General features: G+C 38.2%; 2 protein-coding genes across 2 annotated transcripts; both read right to left on the bottom strand.

Moving 5' to 3' along the window:
* Positions 1-3,140: 3,140 nt before the first annotated feature.
* On the bottom strand, positions 3,141-4,079 carry LOC121454738 (olfactory receptor 5AN1-like). The gene has a single exon (XM_041662166.1). The coding sequence runs from the start codon at positions 4,077-4,079 to the stop codon at positions 3,141-3,143; it is 939 nt and encodes a 312-aa protein (XP_041518100.1).
* A 12,391-nt stretch (positions 4,080-16,470) lies between these two features.
* On the bottom strand, positions 16,471-17,412 carry LOC121454737 (olfactory receptor 5AN1-like). Its single transcript, XM_041662165.1, has one exon. The coding sequence runs from the start codon at positions 17,407-17,409 to the stop codon at positions 16,471-16,473; it is 939 nt and encodes a 312-aa protein (XP_041518099.1). The 5' UTR covers positions 17,410-17,412.
* Positions 17,413-19,198: the final 1,786 nt, after the last annotated feature.

Below are 19,198 nucleotides of genomic sequence, written 5' to 3'. Positions count from 1 at the left end.
TGATGTGAAAACATTGGCCCCTACACTCTTTATTATATACACAATATCTCTTTTTAGCCAACAGTAGGAATAGACAAAGATGTGACCAAGATTTTATTGGATGACCAGCAATGAGAGAAGTCTTAGAATATCTTCAGTCACACAAGATTGGCTATTTCAGGAGGTATTATCAGATTAGTGGTAGATCAGAAGGATGGATCCTGTTTTCTCCTCCATTTGTTAGTCTGTGCTTTTTATTGAAAAATTGAGACCACTGCTATATCATATCTTTAATATCTGAAATTCTGTCTTCCATCTCTTGTATTCTGATGGTGAAGCTTGCCTATGTATTTCCTGTTTGCATTCTTAAATTTTAATTTCCAGAATTCCCCCAGTTTGTGATTTCTTCATTGCTTCTATTTCCATTTTCATGTCTTAATCAGTTTTATTCATTTCCTTCAACTGTTTATTTGTGATTCCTTGGATTTCTTTAAGGGATTTATTCATTTCCTTTTTAAGCACCTCTCTATCATCTTCATATAGTTTGTTTTAAAGTGTTTTTATTGTGCTGTGAATCTTTTGGAATAATCCGGATCTGCTGCGGTAGCGTACCTGGGCTCTAGTGGAGACATATTGATTGTGTTTTTAGGCTAATATCTTGGCATCGATGTTGGGGATGATTATAGTTCAAAGTTCTGATTTCTGAGCTTCCTTATTTTCTGTTTCCTCTCTGGCTCTTTGGTGACTGTAGTGTTTGTAGATAGCCTGTTCTACAGGCTTGCTTAGCTGGCCTCTTCACACCGAATACCTCATAGTCTAGATGGTTGGTATATTGGGATGAGTTGGTGAGGAAGGCAGAAAGGAAGGAAGATAGGAAGGAATATAGAAGGAAGGAAGGAAGGAAGGAAGGAAGGAAGAAAGAAAGGAAGAAAATGTGGGGAAGTTCTTTGTGAACGCTAGGGATGGTGTCAGAGAGAAAAGGGAGCCCGCAATGAAATAACTGTCAGAGCTGTGTATGAGAATGGGAGATTGGATCTCATGAGCAGTAGGAGGGAGTGGCTCTATCTTGTTACCCTTGAAGAAGAGGCCCTTGGATTAGAAGGAGATTCCTCCTGTGGCTGGGGTTTTTGAGGGTAGGCAGGTTAGGAACTGTAGGACTGACAGATGTGACCAGGGAGAAGGAAGGCGGTAGCTGGTTTTGTATAGCAGCACTTTGGGATGCTACTGGGAGATTGTATCTGGCAGGGCAGAGGAAGGAGAGACTATCTGTGGGAAGCCTAATTCAACATGTTTTTTTTTTAAAAAATCCATACTTATAACCTTGTTTTACTGCAGAAGAAAGGAAATATATATCAATAAATTTATGGCAAACAACAATTTCTTATAGTCTTTATGCCATAAAATGCATGCAACAAATACCCTTTAAATTCAAGAATTTGAGTGAATTCAAGTGAGAATCCTTTATGTGTCATTACTATATTCCAGATAAGCAATATTATTGGAGATATATTTCAATTGATTTGTGTGGAGTGTATTTATCCTATTTTTTTGTTATTGAAAAAACCAGCCTTAGAGTAATTGGAAACTGCATGAAGTTTTAGATGTCTGTAAGTACCCAAAACAAACTATAGAATAGTTTATAGCAAAAAAATAAAAAGCAAGAGAATAAAACAAATTACTTGGATATGGTGAAATAACAGAGTGACTTGAAATTTTTATGATCTTACTAAGTCAAATGTTATAGACATGAGGTTCAGGTCTGCTGAACAAACAATCAAAATTTCATTAGACTAATAACCGAGCTTTATTTATTTTTTAATATCCCATAGTTACTCAAAGTCAGATAAGGTCAGTCAACCTGAACCATATCTCATATCCCTACTAATAGAGCAATCACTATCTGTCACATTGGCTTCTAGTAACAAAGTAGTAAGCACACAGGGCTAAATATGGACGTTCTCTTCAGACTTCCTCCTGCAGACCTTCATATCACCACTGCTCCTCTTTCACTAACAAAATCTATCACAGTTAAAAGTGATTTTGAGCATTTGTCATGCTCGATCTTAAGTGACAAAGAAACTAAAAGAAAGTAAAAATGGAACAAGCTAATGCCATTGTCTCTTAATCATGAACTGGTTTATAGAGCCTAAATATAGATGAGTTACCATGCTCTCTACAGAAAAGTCCATTCAAAATCCTCCCAGACACTCCTGTTCAGGGTTCAGGATCATTGATGGACACTTTGTAATTTCTTGATTTTACCTATATTGTTTTTTTAATTTTGAAAGCCTATTATTGTTTTTCATATTGTTATTAGTCTTTAAAAGATGAGTATTCACTAACTTAGTACAGTAAATTCATAGGTGTATTGCCGTAAGAAATAGAGCCGATATTTGAAATATCAGAAACAAACTGATAATAAGATACCATTGTATATGTTAATTAATGATAAATAGTAATGCTTTAATAAGACAAAATAAACCACAGTATCAGATACTACTATTGATCATTTGAAATTTAAATATGAAATCTCATATGGATTCTGGTTTCAAGAATGAAATAAGCACACTCATATTAAATAGCTCTGAACAAATTATATTTTTCATTACAACTGAAGACTTAAACCACGTCTTCTGAACTTAGGTAGTAGTCAGTGGTGACAAGCATTTTAACCAAAACTTGACATATGATTAGGACTGATTTTTTTTAGGAACACTGCAACTAGGAGAAGTACTTTGCTTCCAGGAGGTATAGTCAAGCCTGCATTACTTTATTCCTTCAAACAGAGGTTCCTTGCTACGAAACATAGAACAACCCACAAAGTCTTTATTATGCTGCATTGGTCCATTTGTCAGACAAGGCTTCTGGAGACAGGGAGCTAGAAGGTGAGACCCAGGCCTGAAGTCTTCAACTACAGAAGCAAAAAGTTATAAATTTAGATGTTTCACAAATACTGTGGATAAATAATGAAAGAGGAGGCTATTTATAATGGAACAAGTGAAATATAAGACTCCACGATTTAAAAGGATAATGTTTCGGTAGTATCAAATCAGTTATGGTCTTTATTGCTGCATAATCTGTATCAAGTTGAACTTTTGTTCAATGTAAGTTGAAATTTTCTCACTGATATGCCAATCAGTGACAAATCTCAAAAACTTTTGTTAGAAGCATTTCATCTTCCTCTGTAACCTCTTTATAGCATCTCTGATTTCCTTGTTCCTCAGACTATAAACCAAAGGGTTCAACAATGGCGTCATCACAGTGTAGAAGACAGATGCAAATCTATCTAAGCTGGAGGAGCCACCAGAGCTGGAACTCAGATAGACAAAGGCACTGGAGGTGTAGAATAGGGAAACAGCTGTCAGATGAGAAGCACAGGTATTGAATGCCTTGGACCTGCCCTTAGCTGAAGTGATCTTCATGATGGACAAGAAGATATAGCCATAAGATACCATGATGGCTAAGCCATTTGTAGGCCCAAACAATATTGTTGCTATGGCAAGTACGACCTGTGCATAGGAAGTGTCAGTGCAGGAGAGATTTAACAGCTGGGGCAAGTCACAGAAGAAATGTCTGATGACATTAGGTCCACAGAAGTGCAGCTGCAGCAAGGCACATACCTGAGATAAAGAACCTATGAGCCCTGCTGTGTAGCTTCCCATCACCATGTGAGCACACAGGGTGGGTGACATGATTGATGAATAGAGCAGTGGGTTACAAATGGCAGCATACCTGTCATAGGCCATGGCTGTCATGAGACAAGATTCGCTCAGTCCCATTGTGGAAAAGATAAAGTATTGAACAATGCAGCCCACAAAGCTGATATATTGCTCTTTCTGAAAGAAGTTGGAAAGCATATTGGGGATTGTTGTGGTTATGTAGCAGAGGTCTATAAAGGACAGATTACTGAGGAAGAAATACATGGGTGTGTGGAGGTGGGCATCCAACCTTATTAAAACAAAGAGAGACAGGTTCCAGGTGAGCGTTGTAATGTAAAGTGTGAGGAATATAACAAAGAGCAGGACTGTGATTTGCGGGAAATCTGAGAATCCCAGGAGGATGAATTTGGTGATCTCAGTAATATTTCTTCTTTCAGTCATTGCTTCCGTGATTCTAGTATCAGAGAGGAGAAAAAGAACACTTGACTGGGTCAAGTGAAATAGTAGCATTTTCTGTGACTTGCTCCAGTAAGTTTAGAGGAGATGAAAAGCTCCATTGTCCTTCTACAGAAAAAAATCCCAGCATTTCTTCTATAGCTGACAATATATTTTCTATATCATAGCTGATTCATGTAGTGTCATGAGGATTATTAAAAATATATTTAAAAGATTGAATGGAAACATTTATTAAAGCATCCATGAACTGCTGAAATTATGAAAAAGAAGGCAGATGTGACTGATTGTAATGAAATGGTTTCAGTGTCCACTGACACTTCTAGGTGTAACTGCTGCATCATACTCGTGATGGTGTAGGTGGCATTATTTCAGAATAAACCAGAAAGTGTTTTATATCACATATTATGACTTTAGTAATTTTTGCAATTTCACCTTCAGGAAAATTTACCCTATTTACACAATTTTCACAATTATTTGCTAATACATTTAAGACAACATTTTCAAAGTGGCCTGGAGTATAATATAATTGTGATAGAATGATGCATATATAATCAATCAAATTTTGGAATAAGTCTTTGGGATGCCCTTAGGAAAACACCCACTCAGGAAGTGGTGGTTCATGCTTGGCATTAAGGGAGGATTATCTCTGTTTTAGAGTGTTTTTGTTTCTTGGACAACAATATAGCAGGATATGGTTAAAGGTTTAAAATCAGGGCGTCAGGTCTGATGCTCCCTTTCATTATGATTTTGTCTAAAGTGCTAAGGCAACCAAAGCTCTTTTCTTAACAAAGTGAGTGCCAGTGCCTTTGAACCCTGAGTTTACTAGGACAGTTATGAGCATCCCCAAAACACTGACATAAAGGCTTAAATTCAGAGAAACCTTTGAGTTCAGCTGCAAGAGATTTCGTTATTTTCTTTAATTGTGTTTGTAACATGGAGAGGCAAACTTCAGCGTATTCTGTGTAGCCCACCATATACAGAAGGGACTGGGGAGATGTGGATTCTTGTTTTTATTCTCAGTAAGAGTTTTCTTGATAGTTCTACAATTTGGCAAAGGGGAATTCTGAATATACTCACTCTCTTTGATGGATGTGTTTCCTGTATTACCTTCTCTCTGGACAGCTAGGGAAGAAAAGCAGACTGATGGAAATCTTGAATGGAGACTTAAATAGGTACACGGAGCTAATCAAGATGTTTCCCAGTGCTGACTTGAAAAAGATTCTATCAGTTTCAGGCTTGAGCGGCAGAGAACCAGGTGAAGGTGAGACAGTTGCTGCATAACCAATGGTTCAAACCCACACTATCTGCACCTATCGTGTGAATTCCAGTATCTGCTGTGCCATCCTGTAGATAGCAGACTCCCAGCACAATGAAGGAGAAAAGCCAAAATCTGTTTGAAGCCTTTCGAAGGGGAAAAGAAATTACATAAGGACTGTGTCCTATCATTAACACTTACATTGTCTCTAGCTAAATAAAAATTAATACTCAAGTCATGTATTCTTTTTTTCTTTCCTCTATTTGTTTATTTTTTTAAAACAGAATAAACTATTTTTTTTCATTATACATACCAATCCCAGGTTCCCACTCCCTCTCCTCTTTCCATTTCCTCCACACACCCTCCCACCCCACCTTTATCCAATCCTCAGAGAGGAAAAGGCACATTGCCAATCCATGTATTTCAAGAGACATCAAACATTATTTTAAAAGCAGAATTCTGAAGAAGAAATTGAAATATAAACATTGTGAATATTGAGAAATTTGGAACACAGACAAGCATGTTTTGATCTCAGTCCACTTCCCTGACAGAAAGTATTTTGTTTGGTTCAGGTGTCTGTGACTGCCTCGCACAGCGGCCAGGATTTACACTTACTGTTTCCTTTGTCATTAGACGACCCCCTTGTCCTCCTCACACCAGAGAGCAAGCAGAAGGTAATGGATTCCACAGTCAGGTATTTTCCAGTTCAGCATTCATTTCACACCCCAGATTTACATTTGAGACAATTCTATTCATCGAAGGTCAGAAATCTGAGTAAAGAGAGAGAAAACGACATTCAGGTGAGAGGTGAGGGGAGGATGGGTAGGTGAGGTCAATTTCTAAAAACATAGTCCCACTTAAGTCTTACTTTTGAAATCTACGTGGGTCTTTAGATAACACAGATTCTACCTTCCAAACCTTAAGTTTTAGTCCCAGCTGCAATATTGGAAGAAGACGAGTTTCTTGTGCCTATTTATCTTCCCATATATTTTCCAGTTGAGCTTGATTTCTCTCCTAAGTGCATGTTTTCGGCCAAGGACTTAGCTGGTAGCTGTCCACTGACAGCAAGTTTGACAGAAGCTCTGGGATCCTGTTGAGACCTAAGGTGGAAGGGGAAGAGCCAATTATAGGGAACACACTATAGACACTTGCTCTCTGGTGTAATGGTTGCAGGAGAGATTTCCCTAATGATTTCAGGCCCACTTTGTCATTTGTAGCAATTTTCCACTTTCTTCTAGTCTCCTTGATTTACTTGTTTTTATTGAACTATATATTTTTCGCTGCTCTCCTCCTTTGCTCTCTCCTCTCCCCTTCTACTTTCTCTCATGGTCCCCAATTTACTTAGATCTTGTCTTTTTCTGCTTTGAATGTAGATTAGATCCATTTTTGTCTCTCTTAGGATCCTCTTTGTTCTCTAGGTTCTTCCAGATTATGTAGGCTGGTTTTTCTTTTCTTTATGTATGAAAGCTAGCTATGAGGGAGTACATATGATATTTGTTTTTTTGGGGGGGGGTCTGGGTTACCTCACTTGATATGAAGTTTTCTAGATCCATCCATTTGCCCACAAATTTCAAGATGTCATCATTTTTCCTGCTGTGTAGTACTCTATTGTGTAAATGTACCATATTTTTTTTTTAATCCATTCTTCAGTTGAGGGACATTTCAGTTGTTTACAGGTTCTGGTAATGACAAACAGTATTGCTATGAACATAGTTGAGCACATGTCCTTTTGGTACAATTGAGCATTCATTGGGTAGATATCCAAATGTATTATTTAGGTAGGTTGTTTCCTAATTTCTTGAGAAATCGCCATAGTAATAACCAAAGCAGATGCGCCAGTTTGAAATCCAACCAGCAATAGAGGAGTGTTCCCTTTTCCCCACAACCTCTCCAGCATAAGTTATCATCAGTGCTTTTGATCTTGACCATTCTTACAGGTGTGGTTAGGAATCTCGGGGTTGTTTTAATTTGCTTTTCTCTGATTGTAGAGCCTGCACTACAGTACAGTACAAGAGCCAGGAACTAAGCTGGAGACTTAAAAGCACATGCACACACAGAGAGAGACACAGGGACACGGGTCATTCTTGATACAAGAGTGCCAACTTTGTTGTGCTCCAGTAAAGCTTATATAGGGATCTTGATAGCCATGCCCCATATCTCAGGATCTTTCAGCTGCAGGCCTCATCAGAACCCACTCCCCTGCCATCAAGGTCTCGTGCTGAGAGCAGCTGCAGGCACAGGTGTTTTGCTCAGTTCACTCAAGCAGGCAAAGAGTCTGAGGCTGGCAAAGAAAGTCAAGGGGTTAGGGGTCTGCAGCCCCCAACCTCTGAGGGCTTAGGGTATTGAGCATTTCCTTAAGTGTCTTTTGGTAATTTTAGATTCATCTATTGAGGGTTCTCTGTTTAGGTCTTTACATCATTTTTTAATTTGATTGAAATAATCACACAGAAATTGTATTATTTAATTCACCCCTTGGATACTAGCTCTAGCTTCTTATCAGCTACCTCTTACATATTAATTTAACCCATTACTATTAATCAGTGTATTGCCATGAGGCTGTGGCTTACTGGGTAACGTTCTGGAATCTGTCTGCAGCAGGGCTACATGACTTCTCCTGACTGCCTTCTTTCTCTCAGCATTCAGTTTAGGTTTCCCTACCTAGTTCTGCTCTACCCTGTCACAGTTCCAATGTAACTTCTTTATTAACCAATGGTATTCACACCATACAGAGGGAAAGCCCACATCACAAGAGCATGGGAGATCTTTTAATTTTCTTGTGTCTTCTTCAATTTCATTCTTCAGAGATTTAAAGATTTTGTCATACACATCTTCCTCTTGTTTGCTTATAGTGACCTCCAGATATTTTGTCCCCTTATCTTCTATAATTATGTCAGGGTTTTTACTCTACCAACCTTAGAGCTGTATGTGCTAGAAAGGACATAGAAAATCTTCTAGTTCCAAGTCTCAACTTTTTGCTTGCAATCATGAGATCAGAGATGTTACAGGGTTGGCTTACAGTGGCACAGTTCTCTAGTTACAAAGCTTGAAGCAATTGGTTGCAGTTACATAAACTGTCTTGTTCACAACACGCTTTTAAAGGAATACAATCATTTATTTTCTTAGACACCTAAACTACATCAATCACCGTAACAATATTATTTCTTATGCACAGAAGAAGAAATAACATGCTGAGATTTGCCCTACTGATGACTTAATATGATCTTTGGAATGTTGCTATCATAGAACTCCGAATTCTGGCTTTGTCACTTGCAGCTTGTCTGACTTTGTTAGCCTCCTCAGACCTCACTACTGTCACCCACTAAATGGAGCCAACAGTCATTATTAGTTCATAGAGAGCTCTCATAGAGAGTCTAAAGCTTGATAATCAGTAAGTATATTCTTCATAATTCTATGGAGCACCCAAGTTATACATTTACTTTGCCTTGCTACTCTTTCCAATTTATTATTCTGCATTTCTAATTCTTCATGAAAACAGTCCTTCATTATAAAAACATATACCTCTTCATCTAGGGGTGACGCCATGTAGAAATTTCTCTGTTCACATTCAAGCAGATCCATGTTTTGCAATATTCTGGTCTTGGGCACGTACAGATATTGTTGAGAGTTTACTGCTGCATTTTCCCTGTCATATCTAGGGGACAGGATTCATTAACATGAGTCTCTGCTTACTGTTCCTTACAATCTTTCTGCCCTTTCTTCTTTGATTTTTCTCTGAGCCTTAGGTATGGGGTTTGCTTTGCAGATGTGTCCACTGGGGTTGTGCAACCACACAGGGACTTCCACATATACATATGTATATACATGTAGCATTAATAAGGAAGAGATCATGATGTTGTAACATGGAGAACTGGAATGGGTCAAATAAAAGAAGTAATGTAGATTAAGTACCTATGTGTGAAATTCTTATAAGAACTATTAAAAATATAAAACTCTAGGCTGATTCCCCAAACTTTGTTGCTTTCCTTAGAGGAGATCTTGAGTGTAACAGAGAAGGTTCATCACTATCTTACTTACTAGTGATGCAGGCAGTCTCAGTTTATCTGCTAAAGTCACACTGATTTGTAGGGGTAAGGAGTGTATGCAGAATGTTAAAAATCTAATTCTCGTTGGTAGGTGAATAGTTTTATGTTCTCTGATAAGGTTTAATGATACAGTTATTTAAACTGAACAGTTTCTCTTTTTTATAAAATTTGGTGCAGCGTTTTAACTGTACAGTTTACTATGAGATACATGCATTAGCAAAATGGCTAATATAGTAAAGAAAATTAGGACAGCCATCATCTTACAAGATGTCCAGTTTATTCTTATGGGAAGCACAGCCACACAGTCAGACATGGAGTAATAATGAAAATAAGATATACAGAAGTAAGATAAAGGAAAAAATCCAGAGGTAAAAGATAATGGGATAATTTAGGTTAATAAAAGCTGACACGAAACATGCCAAGCTAAGGCTGTGCATTTATAATGAAGAATAAGTCTCCAAGTGTGGTTTATTTGGAGTTTGAGTTTTGGACCCCCCCCCCGCAAAGAGCAATAAGTAAAATAAGCCAACATCATTTAGGTGTACCAATGTGAGACTCAAATATTCACCTAGTTAGGGCCTGAGAAAGCTGGAAAAAAAAAGATTTGGCCACCTGACATGTTAGTAACCATGATGTGAAAACATTGGGCCCTACACTCCTTATTACATACATAATATCTCTTTTTAGTCAAACCTAGGAATAGACAAAGATGTGACCAATATTGTATCATATGACTAGCAATGAGAGATGTTTTAGAATTTCTTCAGTCACACCAGATTGATTATTTCAGGAGGTATTACCAGGTTAGTGTGTGCATCAGAAGGATGGATCCTGTTTTCTCATCCATTTTGTTAGTCTGGTCTTTTTATTAAAAAATTGAGACCACTGATATATCAGTGACTGATTATTGTTTGTTCCTATTATTTTGGTGTTTTGTGGTAGTGGCAGAACTGTGTGTATGTTGGTGTATGCGTGTGTGTGTGTGTGAATATTTGTTTGTGTGTGTTTAATTTTGATTTTGTCGTGTGAGGTTATTTATTTCTTATGTTTTCATGGGTGTAGTTAACCTTCTTCAGTTAAAGCTTTCCTTTTAGTACATTAGTAGGCCTGTATTTATAGATAGATACTGTTTAAAATTTGAAATTATCATGGACTATCTTATTTTCATCATCTATTGTGATAGAAAGGTTTTACTAGGTATAATAATCTGATCTGACAAATGTGGTCTCCCAGAGTCTCCAGTACATCTGTACAGGTTCTTCTTGCTTTTAGAATCTCCACAGAAAAGTCAGGTATATTTCTAATAGGTCTATATATTCCACACTTTCTTCATCCATTCTTCCATTGAAGGACATCTAGGTTGTTTCCAGGATCTGGCTATTACAAATAATACTGCTCTGAACATAGTTGAACAAATGTTTTTGTCATTTGATCGGGCATCTCTTGGGTATATTCCCAAGAGTGGTATGGCTGGGTCCAGGGGTAGGTTGATCCCGAATTTCCTGAGAAACCGAAACACTGATTTCCAAAGTGGTTGCACAAGATTGCATTCCCACCAGCAATGGATGAGGGTACCCCTTCTTCCACAGCCTCTCCAGCAAAGGCTATCATTGGAGTTTTTTATTTTAGCCATTCTGACAGGTGTAAGATGATATCTCAAAGTTGTTTTGATTTGCATTTCCCTGAACGCTAAGGAGGTTGAGCATGACCTTAAGTGTCTTTTGACCATTTGAACTTCCTCTCCTGAGAATTCTCTATTCAGTTCAGTGCCCCATTTTTTAATTGGGTTAATTAGCATTTTAAAGTCTAGTTTCCTGAGTTCTCTATATATTTTGGAGATCAGACCTTTGTCTGTTGCGGGGTTGGTGAAGATCTTTTCCCAGTCAGTAGGTTGCCTTTTTGTCTTGGTGACAGTGTCCTTTGCTTTACAGAAGCTTCTCAGTTTTAGTAGGTCCCATTTATTCAATGTTGCCCTTAATGTCTGTGCTGCTGGGGTTATACCTCTAATAGATCTATCTTTATATGCTACTTGGTTGTTTTCTTTTGCAGTTTTTAATATTCTTTGTTCTTATATGTTTAAGACTTTGATTATTATGTGATAAGAGGTCCTTCTTTTCTGGTACAATCTGTTGGTGTTATTTATGGACTTTCTTCTTTGTCTCTCTCTCTCTTTCTCTCCTTTGTTTTTTTAAGACAGGGTTTCTCTGTAGCTTTGTAGTCTGTGCTGGAACTAGCTCTTGTAGACCAAACTGGCCTTGAACTCACAGAGATCCACCTGCCTCTGCCTTCTGAGTGCTGAAATTAAAGGCCTGTGCCACCAACACCTGGCTTTTTTATGCTTCTTATTATACATGTAGAGGTATCTTTTTCTTTAGGTTAGGAAAAATTTCTTCTATGATTATTTTGAAAATATTTTCTGGGCCTTTGAGCTAGAATTCTTCTCCTTCAATTTCTATTATTTTTAGATTTGGTCTTTTTATATTGTCCCAGATTTCATGGATCTTTGTGTCAGGAATTTTTTAGATTTAACCTTTTCTTTGACTGATGTATCCATTTCTTTGATCATATCTTCAATATTTGAAATTCTGTCTTCCATCTCTTGTATTCTGATGGTGAAGCTTGCCTATGTATTTCCTGTTTGCATTCTTAAATTTTAATTTCCAGAATTTTCCCAGTTTGTGATTTCTTCATTGCTTCTATTTCCATTTTCATGTCTTAATCAGTTTTATTCATTTCCTTCAACTGTTTATTTGTGCTTCCTTGGATTTCTTTAAGGGATTTATTCATTTCCTTTTTAAGAACCTCTCTATCATCTTCATATAGTTTGTTTTAAAGTGTTTTTCTTGTGCTGTGAATCTTTTGGAATAATCCAGATCTGCTGCGGTAGCGTACCTGGGCTCTAGTGGAGACATATTGATTGTGTTGTTAGGCTAATATCTTGGCATCGATGTTGGGGATGATTATAGTTCAAAGTTCTGATTTCTGAGCTTCCTTATTTTCTGTTTCCTCTCTGGCTCTTTGGTGACTGTAGTGTTTGTAGACAGCCTGTTCTACAGGCTTGCTTAGCTGGCCTCTTCACACCGAATACCTCATAGTCTAGATGGTTGGTATATTGGGATGAGTTGGTGAGGAAGGCAGAAAGGAAGGAAGATAGGAAGGAATATAGAAGGAAGGAAGGAAGGAAGGAAGAAAGAAAGGAAGAAAATGTGGGGAAGTTCTTTGTGAACGCTAGGGATGGTGTCAGAGAGAAAAGGGAGCCCGCAATGAAATAACTGTCAGAGCTGTGTATGAGAATGGGAGATTGGATCTCATGAGCAGTAGGAGGGAGTGGCTCTATCTTGTTACCCTCGAAGAAGAGGCCCTTGGATTAGAAGGGGATTCCTCCTGTGGCTGGGGTTTTTGAGGGTAGGCAGGTTAGGAACTGTAGGATTGACAGATGTGACCAGGGGGAAGGAAGGCTGTAGCTGGTTTTGTATAGCAGCACTTTGGGATGCTACTGGGAGATTGTATCTGGGAGGGCAGAGAGAGAAGAGACTATCTGTGGGAAGCTTAATTCAACATGTTTTTTAAATATCCATACTTGTTACTTACAACCTTCTTTTACTGCAGAAGAAAGAAAATATATATCATTAAATTTATGGCAAACAACAATTTCCTATAGTCTTTCTGCCATTAAATTCATGCAGCAATAGAATTGACAAGGACGTGCTCTATTAAATCTTACAATAAATATTGGCCCCTATAGTTTGAAGACTGCAGCACTAAAGGTTTAAAGGAAACTAAGAGAAGCTCCCAAAGGGTGCAGAAGAATCCTTTACCTTCACCCTGCTTATCTGCTCTTAAGTGGGTTTGGTGCCAAGTCGAGCTTATCTGTTTCTTGGACACAAGTTGTTACCTTTTGCTTTTCACTGTTTATTATTCCACTCTATTTGCTACATGTTTGGAACAGTAAGTGTAAATTTATTCCAACTTGTTGATCAGAAGTCTCTTCTTTAACTTTTAAGATATGTTTCATTTCTTGTTTTAACTTCTTGTCCATAGTTCTGACCTTTGCAAGACTATAGTTAGGATTAATCTTTTAAAAATATACTCATGTTTATTCTGGTCACTGAGATAAAATGAGTTACATTACGTAGTAGTTGAAAGTAAACTTCTTTAATATATTTACGTCACTAAAATTACAAAGGTTGGAGTAATTAATGGGAAATGGGTTTTAAGTGTACATTGATCAAAAGAAGGAACATTGTTTTCCTCAAAAGAATAAATATGCTTGATTTGGTCATACTTTTAAAAAGTTTATGCAGCACAAATACCCTTTAAATTCATGAATTCGAATGACTTCAAGTGAGAATCCTTTATGACTTATTAGTATACTCCAAATAAGCTGTATTATTTGAGATATATTTCAGTGTATTTGTTTAGAATCTACTTATCTTACTTTTTTTGATAAATTCAGGATTAGAGTAATTGGAGATTGCATGAGATTTTAGATGTCTGTAAGAACCGAAAACAAACTATAGCATAGTTTATAGCACAAAAAAAACAAAAAAAAAAACGTAGAGGATAAAACAAATTACTTGGATATGGTGAAACAACAAGAGTGACTTGAAATTTTTATGATCTTATAAGTCAAATGTTATAAACATGAGGTTCAGTTCTGCTGAACAAACAATCAAAAATTCAATAGATTAATAACCGAGCTTTAGTTTTTTTTTACTATCCCATAATCCACCAATGTCAGGTAAGGTAGATCAACTTGAGCCATCTCTCATATCCTACTAATAGAACAATCACTGTCTGCCACATTGGCTTCTAGCGACAACGTGAGGAAGCACACAGGGCTAAGTATGGTCTTTCTCTCTTTTTTTTTCCATTTTTTTTATTGAGAAAAGGAGAAAAAAAAACAAGTTTCCACCTCCTCCCAGCCTCCTATTTCCCTCCCCCTCCCCCTACTCCTCTCCCTCTCCCTCTCCAGTCCAAAGAGCAGTCAGGGTTCCCTGCCCTGTGGTAAGTCCTAGGTCCTCCCCTCTCCGTCCATATCTAGGAAGGTGAGCATCCAAACTGGCTAGGCTCCCACAAAGCCAGCACATTACGTAGGTTCAAAACCCCGTGCCATTGTCCTTGGCTTCTCATCAGCCCTCATTGTTCGCCATGCTCAGAGAGTCCAGTTTTATCCCATGCTTTTTCAGTCACAGTACAGCTGGCCTTGGTGAGCTCCCAATAGATCAGCTCCATTGTCTCAGTGGGTGGGTGCACCCCTCGTGGTCCTGACTTCTTTGCTCATGTTCTCCCTCCTTCTGCTCCTCATTGGGACCTTGGGAGCTCAGTCCAGTGCTCCAGTGTGGGTCTCTGTCTCTATCTCCATCCATCACCAGATGAAGGTTCTATGATGATATGCAAGATATTCGTCAGTATTGCTATAGGATAGGGTCATTTCAGGTTCCCTATCCTCAGCTGCCCAAGGAACTAACTGGGGACCTTGGCTTGGGCATCTAGAAGCCACTCTAGGTTCAAGTCTCTTGCCAACTCTAAGGTGACTCCCTTAACTAAGAATTGTGCTTCCGTGCTCCCCTATCCAACCTTCCTTTATCCCAATCCTCCTTTTTCTCCAAGTTCCCCCCATTCTCCAGACCCAAAAAGATGAATATGGGATGTACTCACTCATAATTGGTTTCTAGCCATAAACAAGGGTCACGGAGTCTACAATTGGTGATCCCAAAGAAGCTAAGTAAGAAGGTGAACCAAAGGAAAAACATATAGTTGTCCTCTTGGCTATGGGAAGTAGACAAAATGGCCGGGGAGAAAATTGAGATCTTGGGGGTGGGGTGGGATGGGGGTAAGGGAAGATGGGGAGAGAAAATGGTCTTTCTCTTCAGACTTCCTCCTGCAGACCTTCATATCACCACTGCTCCTCTTTCACTAACAAAATCTATCACAGTTAAAAGTGATTTTGAGCATTTGTCATGTTCGATCTTAAGTGACAAAGAAACTACAGGAAAGTAAGTATGGAAAAAGCTAATGCCTAATCACGAACTGGTTTTTAGAGCCTAAATATAGACAAGTAACCTTGCTCTCTACAGAAAAGTCCATCCAAGTTCCTCTCAGACACTCCTGTTCAGGGTTCAGGATCTTTGTGGACACGTGGTAGTTTCATGATTATACCTATATTGTTTTTTTTTTCATTTTGAAGGCCTATACATTGCTTTTCATAATTGTTAGTAGTCTTTAGAAAACTGAGTATTCACTAACTTAGTACAGTGAATTCATAGGTGTATTGCATAAGAAATAGAGCAGATATTTGAAATATCAGAAAAAAAACTGATAAGATACCATTGTCTATGTTAACCAATGATAAATAGTGATGGCTTAATATGACAAAATAAACCACAGTATCAGATACTACTGTTGATCATTTGAAATTTAAATATGAAATCTCATCTGGACTCTGGTTTCAAGAATGAAATAAGCACACTCATATTAAATAGCTCTGAACAAATCATATCTTTCATTACTACTGAAGACTTAAACCATGTCTTCTGAACTTAGGTAGTAGTCAGTGGTGACAAGCATTTTAACCAAAACTTGGCATATGATTAGGACTGATTTTTCTTAGGAACACTGTAACTAGGAGAAGTACTTTGGTTCCAGGAGGTACAGCCAAGCCAGCATTACTTTTATTCCTTCAAACAGAAGGTTCCTTGCTCAGTAACAAAGAACAACACACCAGGCCTTTATTATGCTGCACTGGTCCATTTGTCAGACAAGGCTTCTGGAGCCAGGGAGCTCCAGCCAGGCATCTTCTGGAAGGTGAGACCCAGGCAACTTCAACTGCAGCAGCAAAAAGATATATATTTAGATGTTTCACAAATACTGTGGATAAATAATGAAACAGGAGGCTATTTCTGATGGAACAAGAAAAATATAAGCCTCCATGATTTATAAGGATAATGTTTCAGTAGTATCAAATCAGTTATGGTCTATATTGCTGCATAATCTGTATCAAGATGAGCCTCTGTTCAATGTATGTAGGAATTTTCATACTGACATGCCGATCAGTGACAAATCTCAAAAACTTTTGTTAGAAGCATTTCATCTTCCTCTGTAACCTCTTTATAGCATCTCTGATTTCCTTGTTCCTCAGACTATAAACCAAAGGGTTCAGCATAGGAATCACCACAGTGTAGAAAAAAGATGCAAATCTATCTAAGCTGGAAGAGCCACCAGAGCTGAAACTCAGATAGACAAAGGCACTGGAGGTGTAGAATAGGGAAACAGCTGTCAGATGGGAAGCACAGGTATTGAGTGCCTTGAACCTTCCCTTTGCTGAAGTGATCTTCATGATGGACAAGAAGATATAGCCATAAGATACCATGATGGCTAAGCCATTTGTAGGCCCAAACAATATTGTTGCTATGGCAAGTACGACCTGTGCACAGGAAGTGTCAGTGCAGGAGAGATTTAACAGCTGGGGCATGTCACAGAAGAAATGTCTGATGACATTAGGTCCACAGAAGTGCAGCTGCAGCAAGGCACATACCTGAGATAAAGAACCTATGAGCCCTGCTGTGTAGCTTCCCATCACCATGCGAGCACACAGGGTGGGTGACATGATTGATGAATAGAGCAGTGGGTTACAAATGGCAGCATACCTGTCATAGGCCATGGCTGTCATGAGGCAAGATTCGCTCAGTCCCATTGTGGAAAAGATAAAGTATTGAACAATGCAGCCCACAAAGCTGATATATTGCTCTTTCTGAAAGAAGTTGGAAAGCATATTGGGGATCGTTGTGGTTATGTAGCAGAGGTCTATAAAGGACAGATTACTGAGGAAGAAATACATGGGTGTGTGGAGGTGGGCATCCAACCTTATTAAAACAAAGAGAGACAGGTTCCAGGTGAGCGTTGTAATGTAAAGTGTGAGGAATATAACAAAGAGCAGGACTGTGATTTGCGGGAAATCTGAGAATCCCAGGAGGATGAATTTGGTGATCTCAGTAATATTTCTTCTTTCAATCATTGCTTCTATGATCCTAGTATCAGAGGAAAAAAACCACATGGTTGGGTCAAGTAATTGTAGCATTTTCTCTGTCTTTCTCCAGTGAGTTTGGAGGAGATGAAAAGCTCCATTGTCCTTCTGCAGAAAAGATTCCCAGTATTTCTCCTCTAGCTGACAATGTATTTTTCAGATCTTAGTTATTTCGTGTAATGTCATGAGGATTACTAAAAGTATGTTTAAAAAATTGACTGGAAATATTTATTAAAGCACCTATGAACTGGTGAGATTATGAAAAAGAAGGCAGATGTCACTGATTGTAATAAAATTGTTTCAGTGTCCACTGACACTTCTAGGTGTAACTGCTGCATCATACTCATGGTGGTGCAGGTGGCATTATTTTAGAATAAAACTGAAAGTGTTTTATATCACAGCATACAACTTTAGTATTTTTTGTCCTATTTTCCTTTAGGGAAATTTACCTTATTTACACAATTTTCTCAATTATTTGCTAATACATTTAAGACAACATTTTCAAAGTGGCCTGGAGTATAATATAATTGTGATAGAATGATGCATATATGATCAATCAAATTTTGGAATAAGTCTTTGGGATGCCCTTAGGGAAACACCCACTCAGGAAGTGGTGGTTCATGCTTGGCATTAAGGGAGGATTATCTCCGTTTTAGAGTGTTTTTGTTTCTTGGACAACAATATAGCAGGAATATGGTTAAAGGTTTAAAATCAGGGCGTCAGGTCTGATGCTCCCTTTCATTATGATTTTGTCTAAAGTGCTAAGGAAATCAAAGCACTTTCCTTAACAAAGTGAGTGCCAGTGCCTTTGAACTCTGAGTTTACTAGGACAGTTATGAGCATCCCAAAAACACTGACATAAAGGCTTAAATTCAGAGAAACCTTTGAGCCATCAGCTGCAAGAGATTTTGTTATTTTCTTTAATTGCGTTTTGTAACATGAAGAAGCAAACTTCAGCGTATTCTGTGTAGCCCACCATATACAGAAGGGACTGGGGAGATGTGGATTCTTGTTTTAATTCTCAGTAAGAGTTTTCTTGATAATTCTACAATTTGGCAAAGGGGAATTCTGAATATACTCACTCTCTTTGATGGATGTGTTTCCTGTATTACCTTCTCTCTGGACAGCTAGGGAATAAAAGCAGACTGATGGAAATCTTGAATGGAGACTTAAATAGGTACACGGAGCTAATCAAGATGTTTCCCAGTGCTGACTTGAAAAAGATTCTATCAGTTTCAGGCTTGAGCGGCAGAGAACCAGGTGAAGGTGAGACAGTTGCTGCATAACCAATGGTTCAAACCCACACTATCTGCACCTATCGTGTGAATTCCAGTATCTGCTGTGCCATCCTGTAGATTGCAGACTTCCAGCACAATGAAGGAGAAGAGCCAAAATCTGTTTGAAGCCTTTCGAAGGTGAAAAGAAATTGCATGAGGACTGTGTCCTATCATTAACATTTACTCTGTCTCTAGCTAAACAAAAATTATTACTCAAGCCATTTCTTTCTTTTTTTCTTTCCTTTATTTTTTTAAAAAGAAAGTAAACTATCTTTTTTTCTTTATACATACCAATCCCAAGTTCCCACTCCCTCAGAGAGGGAAAGGCACATTGTCTATCCATGTATTTCAAGAGAGATCAAACATTATTTTAAAAAGCAGAATTCTCTTTGGAAAGCAGTATGGCGGTTTCTCAGGAAATTCGGGATCAACTTACCCCTGGACCCAGCAATACCACTCTTGGGAATATACCCAAGAGGGGCCTTATCATACAACAAAAGTAT

Source organism: Microtus oregoni, unplaced genomic scaffold (genome assembly GCF_018167655.1).
Source record: "Microtus oregoni isolate MIOR12 unplaced genomic scaffold, Mior012 000012F_ref0000307, whole genome shotgun sequence".
Classification (NCBI taxonomy): Eukaryota; Metazoa; Chordata; class Mammalia; order Rodentia; family Cricetidae; genus Microtus; species Microtus oregoni.
Note: the sequence above shows the minus strand (reverse complement) of the source record. Positions and strands in the feature narration are given on the sequence as shown.